This window comes from Rattus norvegicus, chromosome 17 (genome assembly GCF_036323735.1).
Source record: "Rattus norvegicus strain BN/NHsdMcwi chromosome 17, GRCr8, whole genome shotgun sequence".
NCBI classification, from domain to species: domain Eukaryota; kingdom Metazoa; phylum Chordata; class Mammalia; order Rodentia; family Muridae; genus Rattus; species Rattus norvegicus.
In genome coordinates, this window is record NC_086035.1 from 77,266,600 (window position 1) to 77,284,911 (window position 18,312).

At 44.7% G+C, this 18,312-nt stretch overlaps 1 protein-coding gene across 3 annotated transcripts in view; it reads left to right on the forward strand.

The window, feature by feature from the left end:
- Positions 1–18,312, forward strand: part of Dhtkd1 (dehydrogenase E1 and transketolase domain containing 1) — a 73,563-nt gene that overhangs the window by 24,088 nt on the left and 31,163 nt on the right. For all 3 annotated transcript variants that reach the window (XM_063276635.1, XM_063276636.1, NM_001025720.1), the window contains exons 2-4: positions 12,305–12,460; positions 14,634–14,845; positions 15,806–16,000. In XM_063276635.1, the coding sequence (XP_063132705.1) occupies positions 14,645–14,845; positions 15,806–16,000 (396 nt within the window). In that variant the 5' untranslated portion in view covers positions 12,305–12,460; positions 14,634–14,644. The remainder of the gene's footprint in view (positions 1–12,304; positions 12,461–14,633; positions 14,846–15,805; positions 16,001–18,312) is intronic.

Genomic DNA, 18,312 nt, shown 5'->3' on the forward strand with positions numbered 1-18,312 from the left:
TTTTTTTTCGCCTTGATTCTTTGAGACTGTGGTTTCTCTGTGGAGCCCTGGCTGTCCTGGAACGAGCTATGTAGGCCCAGTGGCCTCAAACTCAAAGATCCGCATGCCTCCACCCACTGAGTGTGGGACTAAAGGTGTATGCCACCATGCCCTGCTATCGTGGACCAGCTGTAGTCGAATATTTTTAGGGAAGGCATTTTGATCAACTAGATTGTTAATTCTGGCTTTGCAACTACAATTTTTTTCCTTCACATTACAAATTCAGTGTGGGATTCTTTTTTTCCTGTGTTGTTTGGCCATATGGCCCATACCACTGAGCTACGCCTCAGCTCCCTGTATTTCACATATACTATTCTTAAACTTAGGCGTGTATTAACGGTGATTTTGGTGTTTAAAATGCCAGTTCCCAGTTCTGTGGGGTTTTTTTTTTTTTCCTCTTTATCCAGGTTCTGATTGAGTGACCTTAGGTGACATTAAGAAATATCATTTCCCCATCCCTCTTTTCTCTTTACAGTGTTGGAGGTCAGAATGAGGGTTTGCAAATGCTAGGCAAGTGCTGCACCCCTTGAACTACATTGACCCTCAGCCCAGACATCATGCGAGTATGTGTCTATGTGTGTCTACTTTGGCTAGGTGGCTAGGACGTCATAAGGGACGTGTGTTGTACGTGGACAGGCAATGCCTTTATTTAAAGTTATGCACTCAACATGAAGTTACTGTGATTGCCTTTGAGCTTTTCTTTCAGCATCCTTCTGACCTACTGACCTACTGACCTATTGACCTAAAAATTAAGCTCATCGTGGGCAAACCTAGGCCAATTAATAGTTGTTATTCGGAGGACAATATGAGAATCATTTTTGGGAACTGCAGGCTGGTAGGGTTAGAAAAATATCTCTGGAATTGATAAGCCTTTCTCTCTTCCCTTATCACCAAATGACTTTCCACTTACCCCTAACCGAGAACTTGCTTTATTATGAGGTACTTGGTCACATCTGAAAGTTCAGAACTGAGTGACAGCTCCAGGTAATGGGGGTGAGCTTGTGTGCGTTAGGGCCACTGTGAGGGAAGAACACTGTCAATGCTGAGAACATCTGTGTCATAGTGACAGCATCTGGCTCACGGGGTAAAAATGTTTTTACTTGACTTAAAAAAGGCTTTGGCTTGGGGCTGGGGATTTAGCTCAGTGGTAGAGCGCTTACCTAGGAAGCGCAAGGCCCTGGGTTCGGTCCCCAGGTCCCCAGCTCCGAAAAAAAGAACCAAAAAAAAAAAAAAAAAAGGCTTTGGCTTAATCTTACAGGCGAATGGGATCACCTCTCCGAATTACCATTGCATGGATCCGTGAGAGTTTTCTTTTCTTCTGCTTAAGGGAGTTACTTTATCACAACCCTTTGTAGATCATCATGCATGGGAGAAAGGGGCATGCGTGACTTGTGTTCACATCACACGGGCGGAACTTGGTCAATAGCCACACATCTCGATCTCTAATGGAGACTGGAGAGGACAGTATTTTACTTTCACAGCCATGCACCAGCTAAGAATTATCTAATTATCTGAAGGAAGGGGGAAAGTGGTAGCCATGGCTACCGAAATCAACCCTGAATGTCTCCAAATTTTTCTCCCATACGTACAGTTTTTTTTTTCTCTCTCCTTGTTGCTTCTGAATCTGAGCATCGTCATCTGGCCAGAGTGCACTCTTCCTTGACAGGGTTGCTGTACCTCAGTCTAGCATTTGATGAACTCTAACCCCCTTTCCATATATGCACATTCAACTCTGGTATGTGTGTGTGTGTGTGTGTGTGTGTGTGTGTGTGTGTGTGTGTGTGTATGTCTGTGTGTGTGTGTCTGTGTCTGTGTCTGTGTGTGTTTTGGGTCTGAGTAAGGAATTTTTTGGCAATATAGAATTCATGGGTCTGCAGCCATTGTTTCTGGTTATTCCATGGGCATATTGCTTAGGTCAAAAATTTCATCTAGCCACACCCTGAATCCCAGCACTCAAGAGGCTGAGGTGGGCAAGAGTTCGGAATCAGGCTGATTTATATAGCAAGTTAGGGTCTATCCTGTTGAGAGAGCAAGCGAGCGAGCGAGCGAGCGAGAGAGAGAGAGAGAGAGTGAGAGAGAGAGAAATGTGGGGTGGGGGGAGGGGGGAGGGGAAACTCACTGAGGAAAGAGTTAAACTTGAGAAATCTGGTCTCTTATTAATTACCTCTGTTCTCTAAATTTAATGGTATTTGCCTTTAGAGTCTGAATTACAGATTTTAGTATGAAGGTAATATTCTTTTTGTAAGATAGGGTCTCACTGTATAATCCTTTCTGACTTGAAATTTGCTATGTAAACCAGGCTGTCTTTGACTTTATCTCTGACTTATCTCTGTCTCCCAGCTGGGACCAAAGGTGAGTTTCACCATGTCCTGCCCTTAAGGTTATATTCTTTATTTGATCTTTGGTTTTTCGAGACTGGGTTTGTCTTGAGCAATAGCCCTAGCTTTCCTGGAATTCTGTAGACCAGGCTGGCTTCGAACTCACAGAGATCCTCTGCTTTCTGAGTGCTGAGATTAAAGGCATGCACTACAATGACCAGGTCTCTTTATTTGATTCTTTAAAGTTAAGCTGGCTCAGTGATTCTCAACCTTTCTAATGCTGTGACCCTTTAATGCGGTTCCTCATGTTGTGGTGCTGCCCAAACTATAAAATTATTTTGTTGCTATTTCGTAGCTGTAATTTTGCTACTGTTACAAATCATAATGTGAATATCCGTTATGCAGGGTTTCTGACAATGCGACTTCTATGAATGAGTAGTTGAGCCTCCAAAGAGGTTGCAACCCAAGGGTTGAGAACCATTGAGCTAAACTGAGCTATTTTACAAAAATGGGGGGGGGGTGCATTCTTAGTAGAACATGAAGGGTTGAAGGTCTGTAACTTACAGGCCTAAATTTATGGCTATATCGGCCTGCTAGCTGGCCAAGTATAAATGTTGCCATACATAAACTTGTAAAGTTACTTAAACATTGTAAGATTCTTTCTTTCTTGTTTGTTTGTTTATTTTATTTTACTTTGAGACAGGGTTTCTTTGAGTAGCTCTAGCTGTCCTGGAACTTGCTCTGTAGACCAGGCTAATATTTTAATTTAATTTAGTTACATGTTTATTTTAGATAGAGTCTCAGGTATTCCTGGCTGGCCTTTAACTTGCTGTATTAGCTGAAGATGACCTTAAACTTCTGGCTCCACTTCCCAGATATGAAGATTACAGTGCAGAGTTTGTTTAATGTGGTGCTAGGGCTTAAACCTCCAGCTACGTAAGCACTCAAGCAAAAGGACTCTAGCTCTGTCTCTGTCTCTGTCTCTGTCTCTCTCTCATGTGTGGGTGAGTGTGTGTGTGTGTGTGTGTGATTTTAGGAGTATTAACTTAAGCGGTGTCTTTCTTTTTTTTTTAAAGAATATTTATTTATGTATATGAATACACTCTATCTGTCTTCAGACACACCAGAAGCGGGCATCGGATCCCCCCCATTACAGATGGTTGTGAGCCACCATGTGCTTTTCTGGGATTTGAACTCAGGACCTCTGGAAGAGCAGTCACTGTTCTTAACCACTGAGCCATCTCTCCAGCATGAGCAGTTTCTTTTTATGTGGACGTGTAGCTGTACTTTTGGATACTTTATTGGTTTCTTTTTCCTACTGCCCTTCTCCACATTTCCAACCTCCCAACATTAGGTAGGAGAGAAAGAAGGATAGAGGGGAAAGGCTGCATCCACCCCGTTAAAACTGCCTCATGCTTAGGGACATTAAGTTCCATGGGACACTGTTGATCTTCAATGTCAGGATATCCAATTTCTTCTTCCCTGTTTGTTCACGACCACTTCACAAACCCTAGCAAACCCTAGCAGCAGCAACCAGCAGCAACAGGGGGAGCAGCAGCCACAGCCTTTTTGGGCTCTGGCATTTTTATACTCTCAAGAGTTCCCAGAATTCCAAATGTAATCTGTCTTTAGCAGGCAAAATCACACCCCTGCCAGAGCAGGAGACAAATCACAGTCAGCTGCTGTGGACGATCTGAAGGAGCCTCCTATCCCACATCGGGGATTAAAACAAAAACATATTCATAGTGCTGGGTTTTTAAAGAAACCAAAATTCTCACAAAGTGTGTGCGTGTGCGTGTGTGTGTGTGTGTGTGTGTGTGTGTGTGTGTGTGTATGTGTGTGTACAGAGCTGGAGTTATAGGTGACTGTGGGCCACCCAGTATGGATGCTGCAAACTGAACCTGGGTCCTCTGTAAGAGCAGCAAGTGAGTCATGCTCCAGCCCCATGGACTTCATAAATGGCAATGCTGTGCTGCATACAAAGGGCTGACCACACCAGCTGGAGGATGTCTCCCCTACGCTGCAGATACCGTTTCTTCTTTCAACGCACCAGACTTTGGAAACTCGAACAGTATGTATAGAACAGTAGAACATGTATTGTCTATATCTAAATTTTTGGTGTCCACTATAGTACCCAGTGCTTAGCAGGTAGAGAGCAAATGTATTTAAGTTAAAAACAAACAAGCAAACAAAGTCCACAAAATGGTAGGCTTAGATCTTCCAAAACCTACTTTAATTATGATTCTGTAATGTCTCAACATCCCTTCTAGCCCACCACCCACCAGAGGCGGGTGAAAAGGAAGGTTAATAGGAAATGGGATTTGTGTTTCCTGTTTAGAAATAGTTCTTTGAGGTGATTCCAATCTTCCTTGTCAGTAGTCCAGTATAATAGCAAAGCACCAAACACCAGCAGCGGCAGTCCAATCTACTTGGCAAACACCAAACACGAACCAGCAGCAGCAGCAGCTCCATCCAGAAGAAAGCACAAGGCTGCTGATCGACAGGAGTCCATGAGCCCACAGAAGCAGCAAGAAGCAGCCAGAACACCACCAGAAGTTCTATGGTGCATTTCTCTCTATGAAATCACGACAAGGGAAGATCAGCCACGAAAGCAAGGCAAACCAGTGCAAGAGGGTCATCAGCAAAGCCCAGCATAATCAAAGACTGCTGTCAGCGAAGCCCTACGATGACCGGCAAAGAGTTCCAAGATGGACCGATGCAAGAACGATGACCACTGTCTGCTGGGTTATACTCTCTCCAAACATCATGTGCCTCTCCTGCATTCACTGTAGCAGAACATCACATGCCCTTTCACCAGGCGACTTCTAGAAAATGCCGGGTGTGTGCTTCAGCAAAACATCCTCTCACAAGACAGTTTTCCAGAAAAACATCACAAGACACAACTGAGTCTCCAGCAAAACCAGAAATTCCCACTTCACAGAACTATGTTTCTAGCAGATACTGTAGCCAAGGAAGGGATGATTCTGCTGGACGACCTTTTCAGAGCCACTCTTCTTGTTATTTTATTGTTTGGAGCTAGGAATCGAACCCAGGACCTAAGACCCTTGAGGCAAGCACTTTGCCTGCAGCTCGTGCCTCTGGGTCCTGCCCTGTTTTCACTGTTGTTACTCTATATTCTGGGTGCTAAGACGCAGAGTCCCTCCTGTGAACAGTGCTGAGTTTCTAAGTATTTGCTGATGAGATAGCTTCTACTTGACCTCATGTTCTCTCTTTCTCTCACCATTGTTTCTTTCCTTCTTTTTTAAGATTCCTTTTTATTTTAGGTGTGTTTTGCATGCATATATGTCTGTGTGCCACATGTGCCTGGTGTCAGTGGGATCCAGAAGAGGTTCTGGGACGGGAGTTACAGACAATTGTGAGTCACCATGTAGGTGCTGGGAATCTGGGAGAGCAATCAGTGCTCTTGATTTCTGAACCACCTCTCCAGCCCTACTATTTATTTCTTACTAAGAGATGTGAGGTCAGAGCCCTCTGGGTACATCGGCATACACAAAAGCAAAATAGCTATTTACATAAAAATAAAATTAATGTTAAAAAGAAATATATATAATAAATATGTTATTGTATATGTAGTAGTTTTTTTATTTTATTTTTTGAGACATGGTCTTTCTCTGTAGTTCTGGTTGACCTCATACTTGCTATTGGGTAGACTGGCCTTCAACTCTTGGTGGTCCTCCTACTTTAACTACTGCGTGCTGGGATTACAGTCATGCACCACCATGCTAGGCTCGTGCAATGTGTGTGTGTGTGTGTGTGTGTGTGTGTGTGTGTGTGAGACAGAGAGAGAGACAGAGAGACAGAGACAGACAGAGAGACAGAGATAGAGAAAGACAGAGATAAAGAGACAGAGAGAGACAGAGAAAGAGATTTGGAATGTTTGAATCTTGCTCGTAAGCCCAATGCTTTGAGTATCAAGAGCAAAAAGCCTATTAAATATGGGCCAACACATTGTTTCTATGCTTTTGTGCTATGAATATAATGCAGTCTTTTCCCATTTGTCATTAAGTTCTGAATAAGTGCCTTTAAAGGTAGTTTTTTTAATTGGAAGGCTGGAGGCTGGAGCGATGGTTCACTACTTAATACCCTGGACATCTTTCAGAGAACTGGAGTTAGAGTTGCAGCGACCGCTTTGGGCAGTTCAGAATCTTCAGTAAGTCTCGCTCCAGACGATCTGACACACACACACACTCACACACACACACATACACTCACACACACACACACCACACACACTCACACACACATACACCATACACACACATACACACACACATTCACGTACACACACATACACCACACACATTCATGCACACACACATACACCACACACACACATACACCACACACACACAGACATACACACACACTCACGTGCACACACACATTCACGCACACATACGCACACATACTCACACACACATACACCACACACACACAGACACACACACTCACGTGCATACACACACACGCACTCACATACACACTCATACACACATATACATGCACACACACAAATAAATAAACAAACAAACTAAATACTTTTTATTTAAGGAATAGGAGTCAGACAAGGCCATGGCCTTGGCTTTAGTGTTTTTGTGTTTATCAGTTGCCACGAAAGAACATTCTTAGTGCAGAGGAATGATGTTCTATTATGGATTGGGTATTTAATTTCTGGGTATTTATAAAATAAAAGACAAACCCTTCTGGAGGTAGACTCTGATACTTTGTAACACAGAGGTGAAGCTGGTGACACATACCTGTTATTCGTTCACAGGCTAAAATAGGAAAGTAACAAGTTCAAGGCCAGCCTAGGCATGACCAAACCTTGGCGAAAGGAAAAGCAACAAGAGGGAATGAAGGCTCTGCGGCCTCACTGCCTTTTCCTACCCTTCATATGTTTGTCGTGGCTACAGCCAGTGCCTGTCTTGGGTGCCCACACCATTCACCAAGCATCCCAGTGTGCTGAGGGTTTAAGGCAACAGCACCGTCCTTTAGAGACCTCTTGGATTGCGATGACCGTCATGTTTCCAGCAGTTAAACTTTGACTGGGGGTTCTTTGCAGTTTACTTGGGCTAAGAGCTTGTACTTTAGCCCCTGTGAACCTTGGTTGCCAGATTGCTTTACTTGTTTGTTTGTGCTCAGAATCTCATGTATTGATTTTGGGTTTATTTATCCCAATTCTCAACTCACAGGGGAGGTGAGCTGAAGTACGGCAGTTCACAAGGATACGTGAAGGATTTTAGATTTTCATTATTTTTTAAAGCATCTTTTATAATTATTTTTAAAAAGATTTATTTATTTATTAAATATAAGTACACTGTAGCTGTCTTCGGGCACACCAGAAGAGGGCATCAGATCCCATTACAGATAGCTGTGAGCCACCATGTGGTTGCTGGGATTTGAACTCAGGACCTCTGGAAGAACAGTTAGTGCTTTTAACCACCGAGCCATCTCTCCAGCCCTTAAAGCATCTTTTAAAAACCGCAGTGGTTACTTTTCCTTTGTTCCCCCCTCCATTAGTTTATTTATTCACTTTACATTCTGACTGCAACCCCCTCTCCCCCCACCCCCGTTCTCACAGCCCTCCTACCTTTCTTATTGAGATTACAAACTTCAGGACAGAAACAAATCGAAGGAGGAAGGTTTATGTTGTGTCACGTTTCAGGGGAGACAGTCCTTTATGGAGCGGAAGGCGTGGCAGGGAGAGCAGCACCTTGGCGTTGGGTGTCTGTAAGTGGCTGCTCCTTACAGCCTGCTGATCAGAAAGCAGAAACTGACTGTCACTCTAAAGGCCTGGCCCCATGGGCCTGTGTCCACCAACACTAGTCCCCGTAACCCAGATGTTCTGTTACTTCCTAAACCTGCTGGGAACAACATGTTCAAACACATAAATCCCTAGGGAACGTTTCCCGCTGAACCCGTGCCCAGAGACCTTCAAGGGGTGAAAGCTGTCAGACTCTAGATGAAGGCTGGAGGTCACTGTCTCTATCACGGAGATGTGACGGCTGAAGTGAGGTTCTGGGGGTGTTGCATGTCACAAATCACAGGAGCCTTTTGTGGAATTGTAAAAAAATACTTCGAAGAAACTGAAGTGATTTTTAAAACTGTAGAAAGTTTTAAAATATTAATGCAGACGCAAAGGTATACAGCCTTAGCCCTTTACTTAAAAGATGGCGGCTTACTGATACAGTTACCTTGGCATTTATTTCTTTAGGATCAAGGCACCCCTTTTCGACTTTAATTGTAACAGATGAAGGGATGGGGATTTGCCTCGGTGGCAGAATATCTGCTTAGAATGCTCAGGCCCCTAGGTTTTATCTCAAAGGAAAAATTGTGTGTATGTTTGTGTGTGGTGGGTATGTGAGTGTTGTATATATGTGTATATGTGTATGTGTATGGTGTGTGTGTGTGTGATACATGTGTGTGTTGTGTATGTGTGTGCTGTATATGTACATATATGTATGGTGTGTGTGTGTGTGTGTGTGTGTGTGTGTGTGTGTGTGTGTGTGTGTAAGTACAATGGAACATTGGAGTCAACTTCTTTGTTACCAGTGTCAGTTTTTAGGTTTCCTCACTGAGCTGGGAGGTGGTGGTGAAGCCCAGCACTTAGGAGGCAGAGGCAGGCAGTTCTCTGAGTTCGAGGCCAACCTGGTCTACAGAGCAACTTCCGGGAGAGTCGGGGACAGATACACAAAGAAACCCTGTCTCATGGGGGCTGGAGAGATGGCTCAGCGGTTAAGAGCACTGACTGCTCTTCCAGAGGTCCTGAGTTCAATTCCCAGCAACCACATGGTGGCTCACAACCATCTATAATCAGGTCTGGTGCCCTCTTCTGGCCTGCAGGTGCATACATGCAGGCAGGAAGCTGTATGATGTATACATAATAAATAAATAAATGTTTAAAAAAAAAAAAGAAAAAGAAACCCTGTCTCCAAAAATGAAAAACAACCTCTCTTCCCCCTCCCCCAAACGGAAGTGACAAACACGGAAGTGTTTGTAATCCTAGCACTTGGAAAGTGGAGACATCCCAAAAGGAAGGAAGGAAGGGAGGGAGGGAGGGAGGGAGGGAGGGAGGGAGGGAGGGAGGGAGGGAGGGAGGGGAGAGAGAGAGGGGGTGGAGAAAGGAAAGGGAAGGGAAGGAAGGAAGGAAAGGAAAGGAAAGGAAAGGAAAGGAAAGGAAAGGAAAGGAAAGGAAAGGAAAAAACCAAAGCTGGAGGTCAGAAGAAGGTGTCAGATCCCCTGGGACTAGAGTTATGGAAGGTGCTGAGAAATGAATCAGGATTCTCTAGAGAAGCAGTCTTAACTCTTAACTGCTAAGCCATCTCCCCTTTACCTGGGTTTTAAATGAAATACTAATTTTAGTTTAACTTAGCTGATTTGTGCTGGGTAACTTGGTGTTTTCCTTCTTGAAGCAGAACTGTGGTCACTGTGCCTCACTACCAAAATTAAACATTGTAATTTACAGTAAATAACAAAGTAATCAATGTAGCTGAATACATTTACCATTGTCTTCTGTAACAGCATTTTTTGTTTTCCCTGTGTCTTCCAGTCACAAGCAACAGAACCTAGCCGTGGCTATCCCAAGCAAAGAGGGTATCTGGGGCTGGAGAGGTGGCTCAGTGGTAAAGAGCACTGACTGCTCTTCCAGAGGTCCTGAGTTCAAATCCCAGCAACCACATGGTGGCTCACAACCATCTGTAATGAGATCTGATGCCCTCTTCTGGTGTGTCTGAAGATAGCTACAGTGTACTTATGTATAATAAATAAATACATCTTTTTTTTTTTTTAAAGTGGTATCTGAAAGGATGTCTCCTCAAACTGGAGGACATGTTCAGTAGTTAAGACTCAGGAAGGGGCAAACCGGAGTCGTCTCTGGGAATATGGCTTACTGTGGACCTGCCTAGCTGCTGCTGCTGCAAACACGTCTGATGACCACATCCCTGATCTTCCCTTGCTATATCTACCCCATTTGAAGGACTTGGCAGCGCATAGAGCATAGACCGAAGCACATACATTGCTAGGAAACCATTGCGCAGCCGTAATTATCCATAAAGATGATGTTGAAGAGGTTTGCTTTGCTTTGCTGTTTCGACACAGGGGCTTACTATGTTGTAGCCCTGGCTGTCCCGGAACTCACAAAAAGCCACTCCTCTGTCCCTGAGTATTGGCTTGTACCACCACACCAGCCTAACTTCACCTAATTGTTTTAATAAATTAATTAATTGTTTATTTAGGCACTGGGGATTAAGTAAGCACCCCGCACGTGCGAGCCAAGCTCTTTCCCACTGGAGTTGCATTCCCAGTCGGTCATCTGTAGCTGCTTTGCTTTGAGACCGGGTCTTACTCTGCAGCTCAGTCTCTCCTGGACCTCACTGTGCAGTCCAGGATGGCCTTGAAGGCATAGCGAGCCCCAGAATGCCTGGCTTGCAACACGTGAGGGACGAGATAATTAGGGTTAATTCCTTGTCTACAGTGTTATAAAATAATGGTGTCTGGAGTCTATACGGATAAAAGGGCCAATTAGATATGTAGGTAGATATGTAGGAATGTAGGTGCTTGCAAGCCTGAGCACGTAAATTCGATCCCTGGGACGCACACGGTAAAAGGAGAGCGAAGAATTTATTGTAAGTTATCCTCTGACTTCCACATGCACATTCTGGCATGGCCCCTTGCCAAAATAAATACAAATTTTTTTTAGCAGAGGAGATCCCTGAATTTTTGTTTCCAGCACTGAAGGAGAAATGGAAATGTCCCATTGGCTTTGGGGTTTTACCTTCACCTTACTATTATTATTGTTATTTTTGTTTGTTTGTTTGAGACAGGGTCTCACTATGTAGCCTTGGTTGGCTTAGAACTTACCAGGTAGGTAACCCATCTGCCTCTGCCTCCCAAATAAAAGCATGTGCAACTTCGACCAGAGAAATGTCTGTTCATAGACAGGGGATAAATACATATGTAGGTGATAGATTTTTGTTTTATGCATATGAATGTTTGGCCTGCATGTATGTACATGTGTGAATGTTTGGCCTGCATGTATGAATATGTACTATGTATGTGCTTGGCGTCTGAAAGGGCCAAAAGAAAGCTTGGAGTCCCCTGTAACTGGGATGAGGGATAGTTGGGAGCTAACATGTGGATGCTGGGAGCTGAACCCCATCCTCTGCAAGAGTAGCGAGTTTCCACATCCGTTGAGCCGTTTCTCTAGCCCTGTTGTTTGCTTGCATTTTGCTTTTTTGAGACAGGGTTTCTTTGTGTAGCCTTGGCCGTCTTGGTGCTCACTTTGTAGACTAGGCTGGTTTTGAACTTACAGAAATCTGCCTGCCTCTGCCTCCCAAGTACTGGGATTAAAGGCAACCCCTGCATTTGGGCTGTAGAGATGTCTCAGTGGTTAAGCGCACTGACTGCTCTTCCAGAGGTCCTGAGTTCAATTGCCAGCAACCACATGGTGTCTCATAACCATCTGTAATGAGACCTTGGCGCCCTCTTCTGGCGTTCAGGCATATATTCGGGCAGAACACTGTATACATAATAAATAAATCTTAAAAAACAAATAAACAAACAAACAAAACCCCCTTCACTAACGGGGAAAGGAAGGGGACCACGCCTTTAATGTCATTGTGGAACTGACTTGTGTCAGTGTTAGAAGTCCTTCCTGATGTCTACCACATGTGCAGTTATCACACACCCAAGGCTCAAGCTCTTTTCCTGTCTGGTTTGCTTTTACTTCCATGGACTTTAACTATCAGGAGATACATTTAAGGAAATAAGTGTGTTTACCTAGCATCTGACAGCCTTTAATCCGGAGAGCCCCTGGCAGAGGTGAGGAGGAACAGTGTGTTCAATGTCTAAGGCCGTCCTTCCGTGACGAGTGTGTCTGTAGTTTCTGAGCATCTCCTCAGTGGTTTTATTTCCTTCTCCCAATTCAGTTGACCATGGCCTTGCCAGGCTGGTGACAGTGTATTGTGAGCATGGCCACAAAGCTGCCCAGATCAACCCTCTCTTCCCCGGACAAGCCCTCCTGGATACTGTGCCTGAAATCCAAGCTCTTGTGCAGACACTCCAGGGACCCTTCACTACCACAGGTAAGGCGGCTCCTGGGTGTGAGAGGGGAGCGGTCAGAAATGCCTTATTCTGTTCTTGTAGATCTGAATGCCCTGGGTTGAAGACTTCCGTCAGGTAAAGGCAGTGGTTCTCCAACTTCTAGTCTGGCCACTCTTTAATACAGTTGTTTCTCATGTTGGGGAGGTGCCCAACCATAAAATTAGTTTCGTTGCTACTTTGTGTTTTTTTTTTAAGATTTATTTATTTATTATACATAAGTACATTGTAGCTGTCTTCAGACACACCAGAAGAAGGCATCAGATCTCACTACAGATGGTTGTGAGCCACCATGTGGTTGCTGGGATTTGAACTCAGGACCTCTGGAAGAGCAGTCAGTGCTCTTAATCATTGAGTCATCTCTCCAGCCCTTGTTGCTACTTTTTATACGCTACTTATTTTGCTACTGTTACGATGTAAATATCTGTGTTTTTCTGATGGTCTTGGACAAGAGCCCCTTCCCCCCAGCCCTCATCCCAACCCTGGGAGAAGATCATTAGACCTTCAATGGGGTTGGGACCTGTATCTTGTGGGTTGTGTTCTACTGGAAGAAGGGACAAGGAAAGGCATCTTTTGAATTGTCTTCCAAAAGGAGCTGTCTTGAAGTTCTAGAATGCTCTTATTTTCTTTGTGTTAAAAAACACAGGGTAGGCTGGCAAGATGGTTCAGTGAGTAGAGGTACCTACCACCAAGTGGGTGGGACATACGAAGTAAAAGGGGAGAACCAGCTCCTAAAGTTTCCCTCCTATCTTCATATGCCACGTATGATTGAATGCATATTACATACCCCATTACGTAAATATTATATATAGTATTTAAAAATTCAAACATGTTGGTACCACAGGTTTTACATATAGAATGTTGGTTCATTTTCATAGCTGCTCCTAAAAGTCTTTGTATAGCCGTATTTAGTTTAGAAATGGTGTCTTAGGGGCTGGGGATTTAGCTCAGTGGTAGAGCGCTTACCTAGGAAGCGCAAGGCCCTGGGTTCAGTCCCCAGCTCCGAAAAAAAGAACCAAAAAAAAAAAAAAAAAAAAAAAAAAAAGAAATGGTGTCTTAGTTACTTTGTTACAACTGTGATAAAGTACCCCCACCAAGGCAACTTAGAGAAGGAAAGGTTGATTTGGGCTGTCAGTTCCGGAGGGGAGAAAGAAAGCTCATTACTGAAAAGTGGGGAAGTGTGGTAGGCAGGTGTGAGATCTGTTGGAGCGGCAAGCAGAGAGCACATATCTAGACTAGAAGTGGCATGTGGCTTTTAAAATCTCAGAGCCTAATCCTAGTGACGTCATCCGTCCAGCATGGCCTCATAAACCACCCCAAGCACCACCACTGAGGCCCAAGTGTTCCAATGCCTGAACCTATGGGGGACTTCTCATCCAAACTACCATAGATGGAAGGGGACTCAGGAAACTAAGTAATGTGTACCTGACACAGCACAGGTGGGAAACAGCCTAGCTCTGCTCTCATTCCAAAGCCCAAACCCCCTCATTCCATTTCTTCCCTGGCCTAGAAACTAAAGCAGTAACAAAACAAACAGAAAAATTAGGCCTGGGGTTGGGGATTTAGCTCAGTGGTAGAGTGCTTGTCTAACAAGCGCAAGGCCCTGGGTTCGGTCCCCAGCTCCCGGGGAGAAAAAAAAAAGAAAAATTAGGCCTGGATCACAAGTCACGGTTTATCTCATGTTACTCATGTGTTATCAGTATTATTGTGGTGCAAGAATAAGACCCAGGGTCCTGTGCATGACAGCTAAGAGCTCTACACTGAGATGCATTCCTACCCTAAGAGTTTTAAATTTTAGTCTGAAATTACAGTGGAATCAAAACCGACATAACATAGAGCTGTCCTCACAAGGAAGGAAGGTCTCTTCCCATCGAGTTTTCACCACCTCATGGCCATCAACCAGAATTTTAATTTTGCCTTTAGAGAAGGTCTAGATGGGTCAGAGGCTATACCTCAGTGGCAGAATGCCTGCTTGTTATGTGAGAGATCCTGGATATAATTTCCCACAATTGTTTTTTAGATAAGATGTTAATAATCATTGATTCCGTCTGTAACGGAAGGCTTACAGTCGAGGCAGCGACTGTGTTCCATCCCTCGGTTTATCTTCTGTGTGGTTGAGTATTCTTTGAAAATGATCCCTTTGGTTCTATTTCACAGGACTGTTAAACATGGGCAAAGAAGAGGCTTCTCTTGAGGAAGTGTTGGCCTATTTGAACCATATCTACTGTGGGCCAATTTCTATTGAAACCGCCCAGCTGCAGAGCCAGGAGGAGAAAGACTGGTTTGCCAGAAGGTTTGAGGAACTGAAAAAGGAGACATTTACCACAGAAGAGCGAAAACACCTGTCGAAACTACTGCTAGAATCTCAGGTATGTACAGTATCAGCTAGGGGCTGGAGGGCGGCTCAGTGGTTAAAATCACCCGCTGCTCTTCCAGAGAACCCGGGTTCAAGTCCCAGCGCCCACGTGGCACCTCATGTTGCTATCTTTGACTCTGGCGACAGGGAAGCCAATGCTTGTGACTTCTGGGGGCACCCATACTAATATGTACGCTCCGACAACCATATAGCTAAAAATAGTAAAAATGGGTACTAGCTAATATCAGTGAACCAGGTCTTCTCGTTTCCTGCAAAGATAGCTCACCACTGAAGAGAAGAAAGAGGGCATTAGACCTTGTCCCTGCCGCTCCCCACTGCTTAGCACAACAGACTGGCAACACTCCGCTCCAGGCACCAGCGAAGTGGATGACGTAGCGTGTGAGCTGTTGGTCCTCTGAGGCACCAGAGTGTGTTGATGCATTCGTCTGCTTAACTGACCAAGTCCTTAAGATTAAACCTCTCTTCTTGTTTCCCGAAGAGACTGCTTAATTCCTGGGCAGAGGTTCTCAGTGTAAACTGGTCGAACCCAATCCCCAGGGCTGCGGTAAGGTCTCAGGCATGACAGATCAATAAAAAGCCTGTTCCCACCAGTGCGAGTGGATAGCATTAGACCTTGGTGACAAAATACCACACAGCCTCTACAAGAACTACTGTGTTAGACCAAGCAGCAGATGGAGCCAAGTCCAGCCTTAAGTCTGGAAAAGCAAATACAGAAAGAAGGCGGCTGTTCCCAGATCCGTGATTCTACTGCTCGGGTCTTCCCTCTATAGCTCCTTTGGTGTCAAGGGTCCTTAGCAGAGCTGCACTATCCCATAAGGCCTGTGGATCTGTAGTGGAGGGACACAGAGGTGACCACTGGAATAATCCAGGCCTTCTTAAACCACACGAAACTTACCTGCCTTTCTCCTGAGCACCTGACTGTCTCCCAGCAGCTAATAGGTCTGTTCCGTAGGAGTTTGACCACTTTTTGGCCACCAAGTTTGCCACAGTGAAGAGATACGGAGGTGAAGGGGCAGAGAGCATGATGGGCTTTTTTCACGAGTTGCTGAAATTGTCAGCCTATGGCGGTATAACGGACATCATTATCGGGATGCCCCACAGAGGGAGGCTGAATCTGTTGACAGGCCTTCTGCAGTTACCTCCAGAGGTAAGGTTCCTCTTCTGTGTGTGGCTGCTTCGTTTGTTTGTTTGTTTTTAGTGCTCATGGGCTACCATTTTATATGTACCTTGAATTATTGTCACACAATCCCACCCACCTAACCCCAAACTCCTATACTCCCAAATGCACAATGGTACAACCCACTCAGTCGTCTGATGTTCAGGTCCTGTTTGGGCAGCCATCTTTTTTTTTTTTTTTTTTTTTTTTTTTTTATTAACTTGAGTATTTCTCATATACATTTCGAGTGTTATTCCCTTTCCCGGTTTCCAGGCAAACATCCCCCTCCCCCCTCCCCTTCTTTATGGGTGTTCCCCTCCCCATCCTCCCCCCTTGCCGCCCTCCCCCCAACAATCTAGTTCACTGGGGGTTCAGTCTTAGCAGGACCCAGGGCTTCCCCTTCCACTGGTGCTCTTACTAGGATATTCATTGCTACCTATGAGGTCAGAGTCCAGGGTCAGTCCATGTATAGTCTTTGGGTAGGGGCTTAGTCCCTGGAAGCTCTGGTTGCTTGGCATTGTTGTACATATGGGGTCTCGAGCCCCTTCACGCTCTTCCAGTCCTTTCTCTGATTCCTTCAACGGGGGTCCTATTCTCAATTCAGTGCTTTGCTGCTGGCATACGCCTCTGTGTTTGCTGTATTCTGGCTGTGTCTCTCGGGAGAGATCTACATCCGGCTCCTGTCGGCCTGCACTTCTTTGCTTCATCCATCTTGTCTAATTGGATGGCTGTATATGCATGGGCCACATGTGGGGCAGGCTCTGAATGGGTGTTCCTTCTGTGTCTGTTTTAATCTTTGCCGCTCTATTCCCTGCCAAGGGTATTCTTGTTCCCCTTTTAAAGGAGTGAAGCATTCACATTTTGATCATCCAGCTTGAGTTTCATTTGTTTTAGGCATCTAGAGTAATTCAAGCATTTGGGCTAATAGCCACTTATCAATGAGTGCATACCATGTGTGTTTTTCTATGATTGGGTTACCTCACTCAGGATGATATTTTCCAGTTCCAACCATTTGCCTACGAATTTCATAAAGTCATTGTTTTTGATAGCTGAGTAATATTCCATTGTGTAGATGTACCACATTTTCTGTATCCATTCCTCTGTTGAAGGGCATCTGGGTTCTTTCCAGCTTCTGGCTATTATAAATAAGGCTGCGATGAACATAGTGGAGCACGTGTCTTTTTTATATGTTGGGGCATCTTTTGGGTATATGCCCAAGAGAGGTATAGCTGGATCCTCAGGCAGTTCAATGTCCAATTTTCTGAGGAACCTCCAGACTGATTTCCAGAATGGTTGTACCAGTCTGCAATCCCACCAACAATGGAGAAGTGTTCCTCTTTTTCCTCATCCTCGCCAGCATCTGCTGTCACCTGAGTTTTTGATCTTAGCCATTCTCACTGGTGTGAGGTGAAATCTCAGGGTTGCTTTGATTTGCATTCCCCTTATGACTAAAGATGTTGAACATTTCTTTAGGTGTTTCTCAGCCATTCGGCATTCCTCAGCTGTGAATTCTTTGTTTAGCTCTGAACCCCATTTTTAATAGGGTTATTTGTCTCCCTGCGGTCTAACTTCTTGAGTTCTTTGTATATTTTGGATATAAGGCCTCTATCTGTTGTAGGATTGGTAAAGATCTTTTCCCAATCTGTTGGTTGCCGTTTTGTCCTAACCACAGTGTCCTTTGCCTTACAGAAGCTTTGCAGTTTTATGAGATCCCATTTGTCGATTCTTGATCTTAGAGCATAAGCCATTGGTGTTTTGTTCAGGAAATTTTTTCCAGTGTTGGGCAGCCATCTTGATGAGACTTCATGGATGTAGCCTCCCCGATGTCTCGAGGAGACTTTCTGTGGTTCTTGCCAGAGCAGGACTGCAGCAGAATGAAGGTGATGGTGGTCATTTCCTTTAGAAACTAATCGGGGAATAGCTTAGTGGAGGGGTGAAGCTTCATGCCCACAGGCAGACTTGAGACTGACTCTTCCATAATGTTCTTCTAGAGTCTTCCCGGGGGAGATTCAGGCTCGTTTTGTTTCTTCAAGGTGCATGGTGGCCAAGGAATGATAAGCAAAGTTGTCCTCTGTGCTTCCACTGCCACAACACACACGAACATGCACACACTCACACACACCACACACACACACTCACACACACCACACACACATACATACACACACGCACACACACTCACATACACCACACACACACACTCACACACACACACCACACACACACCACACATACCACACACACACACCACACACACACACTCACACACACCACACATGCACACACACACATACTCACACACA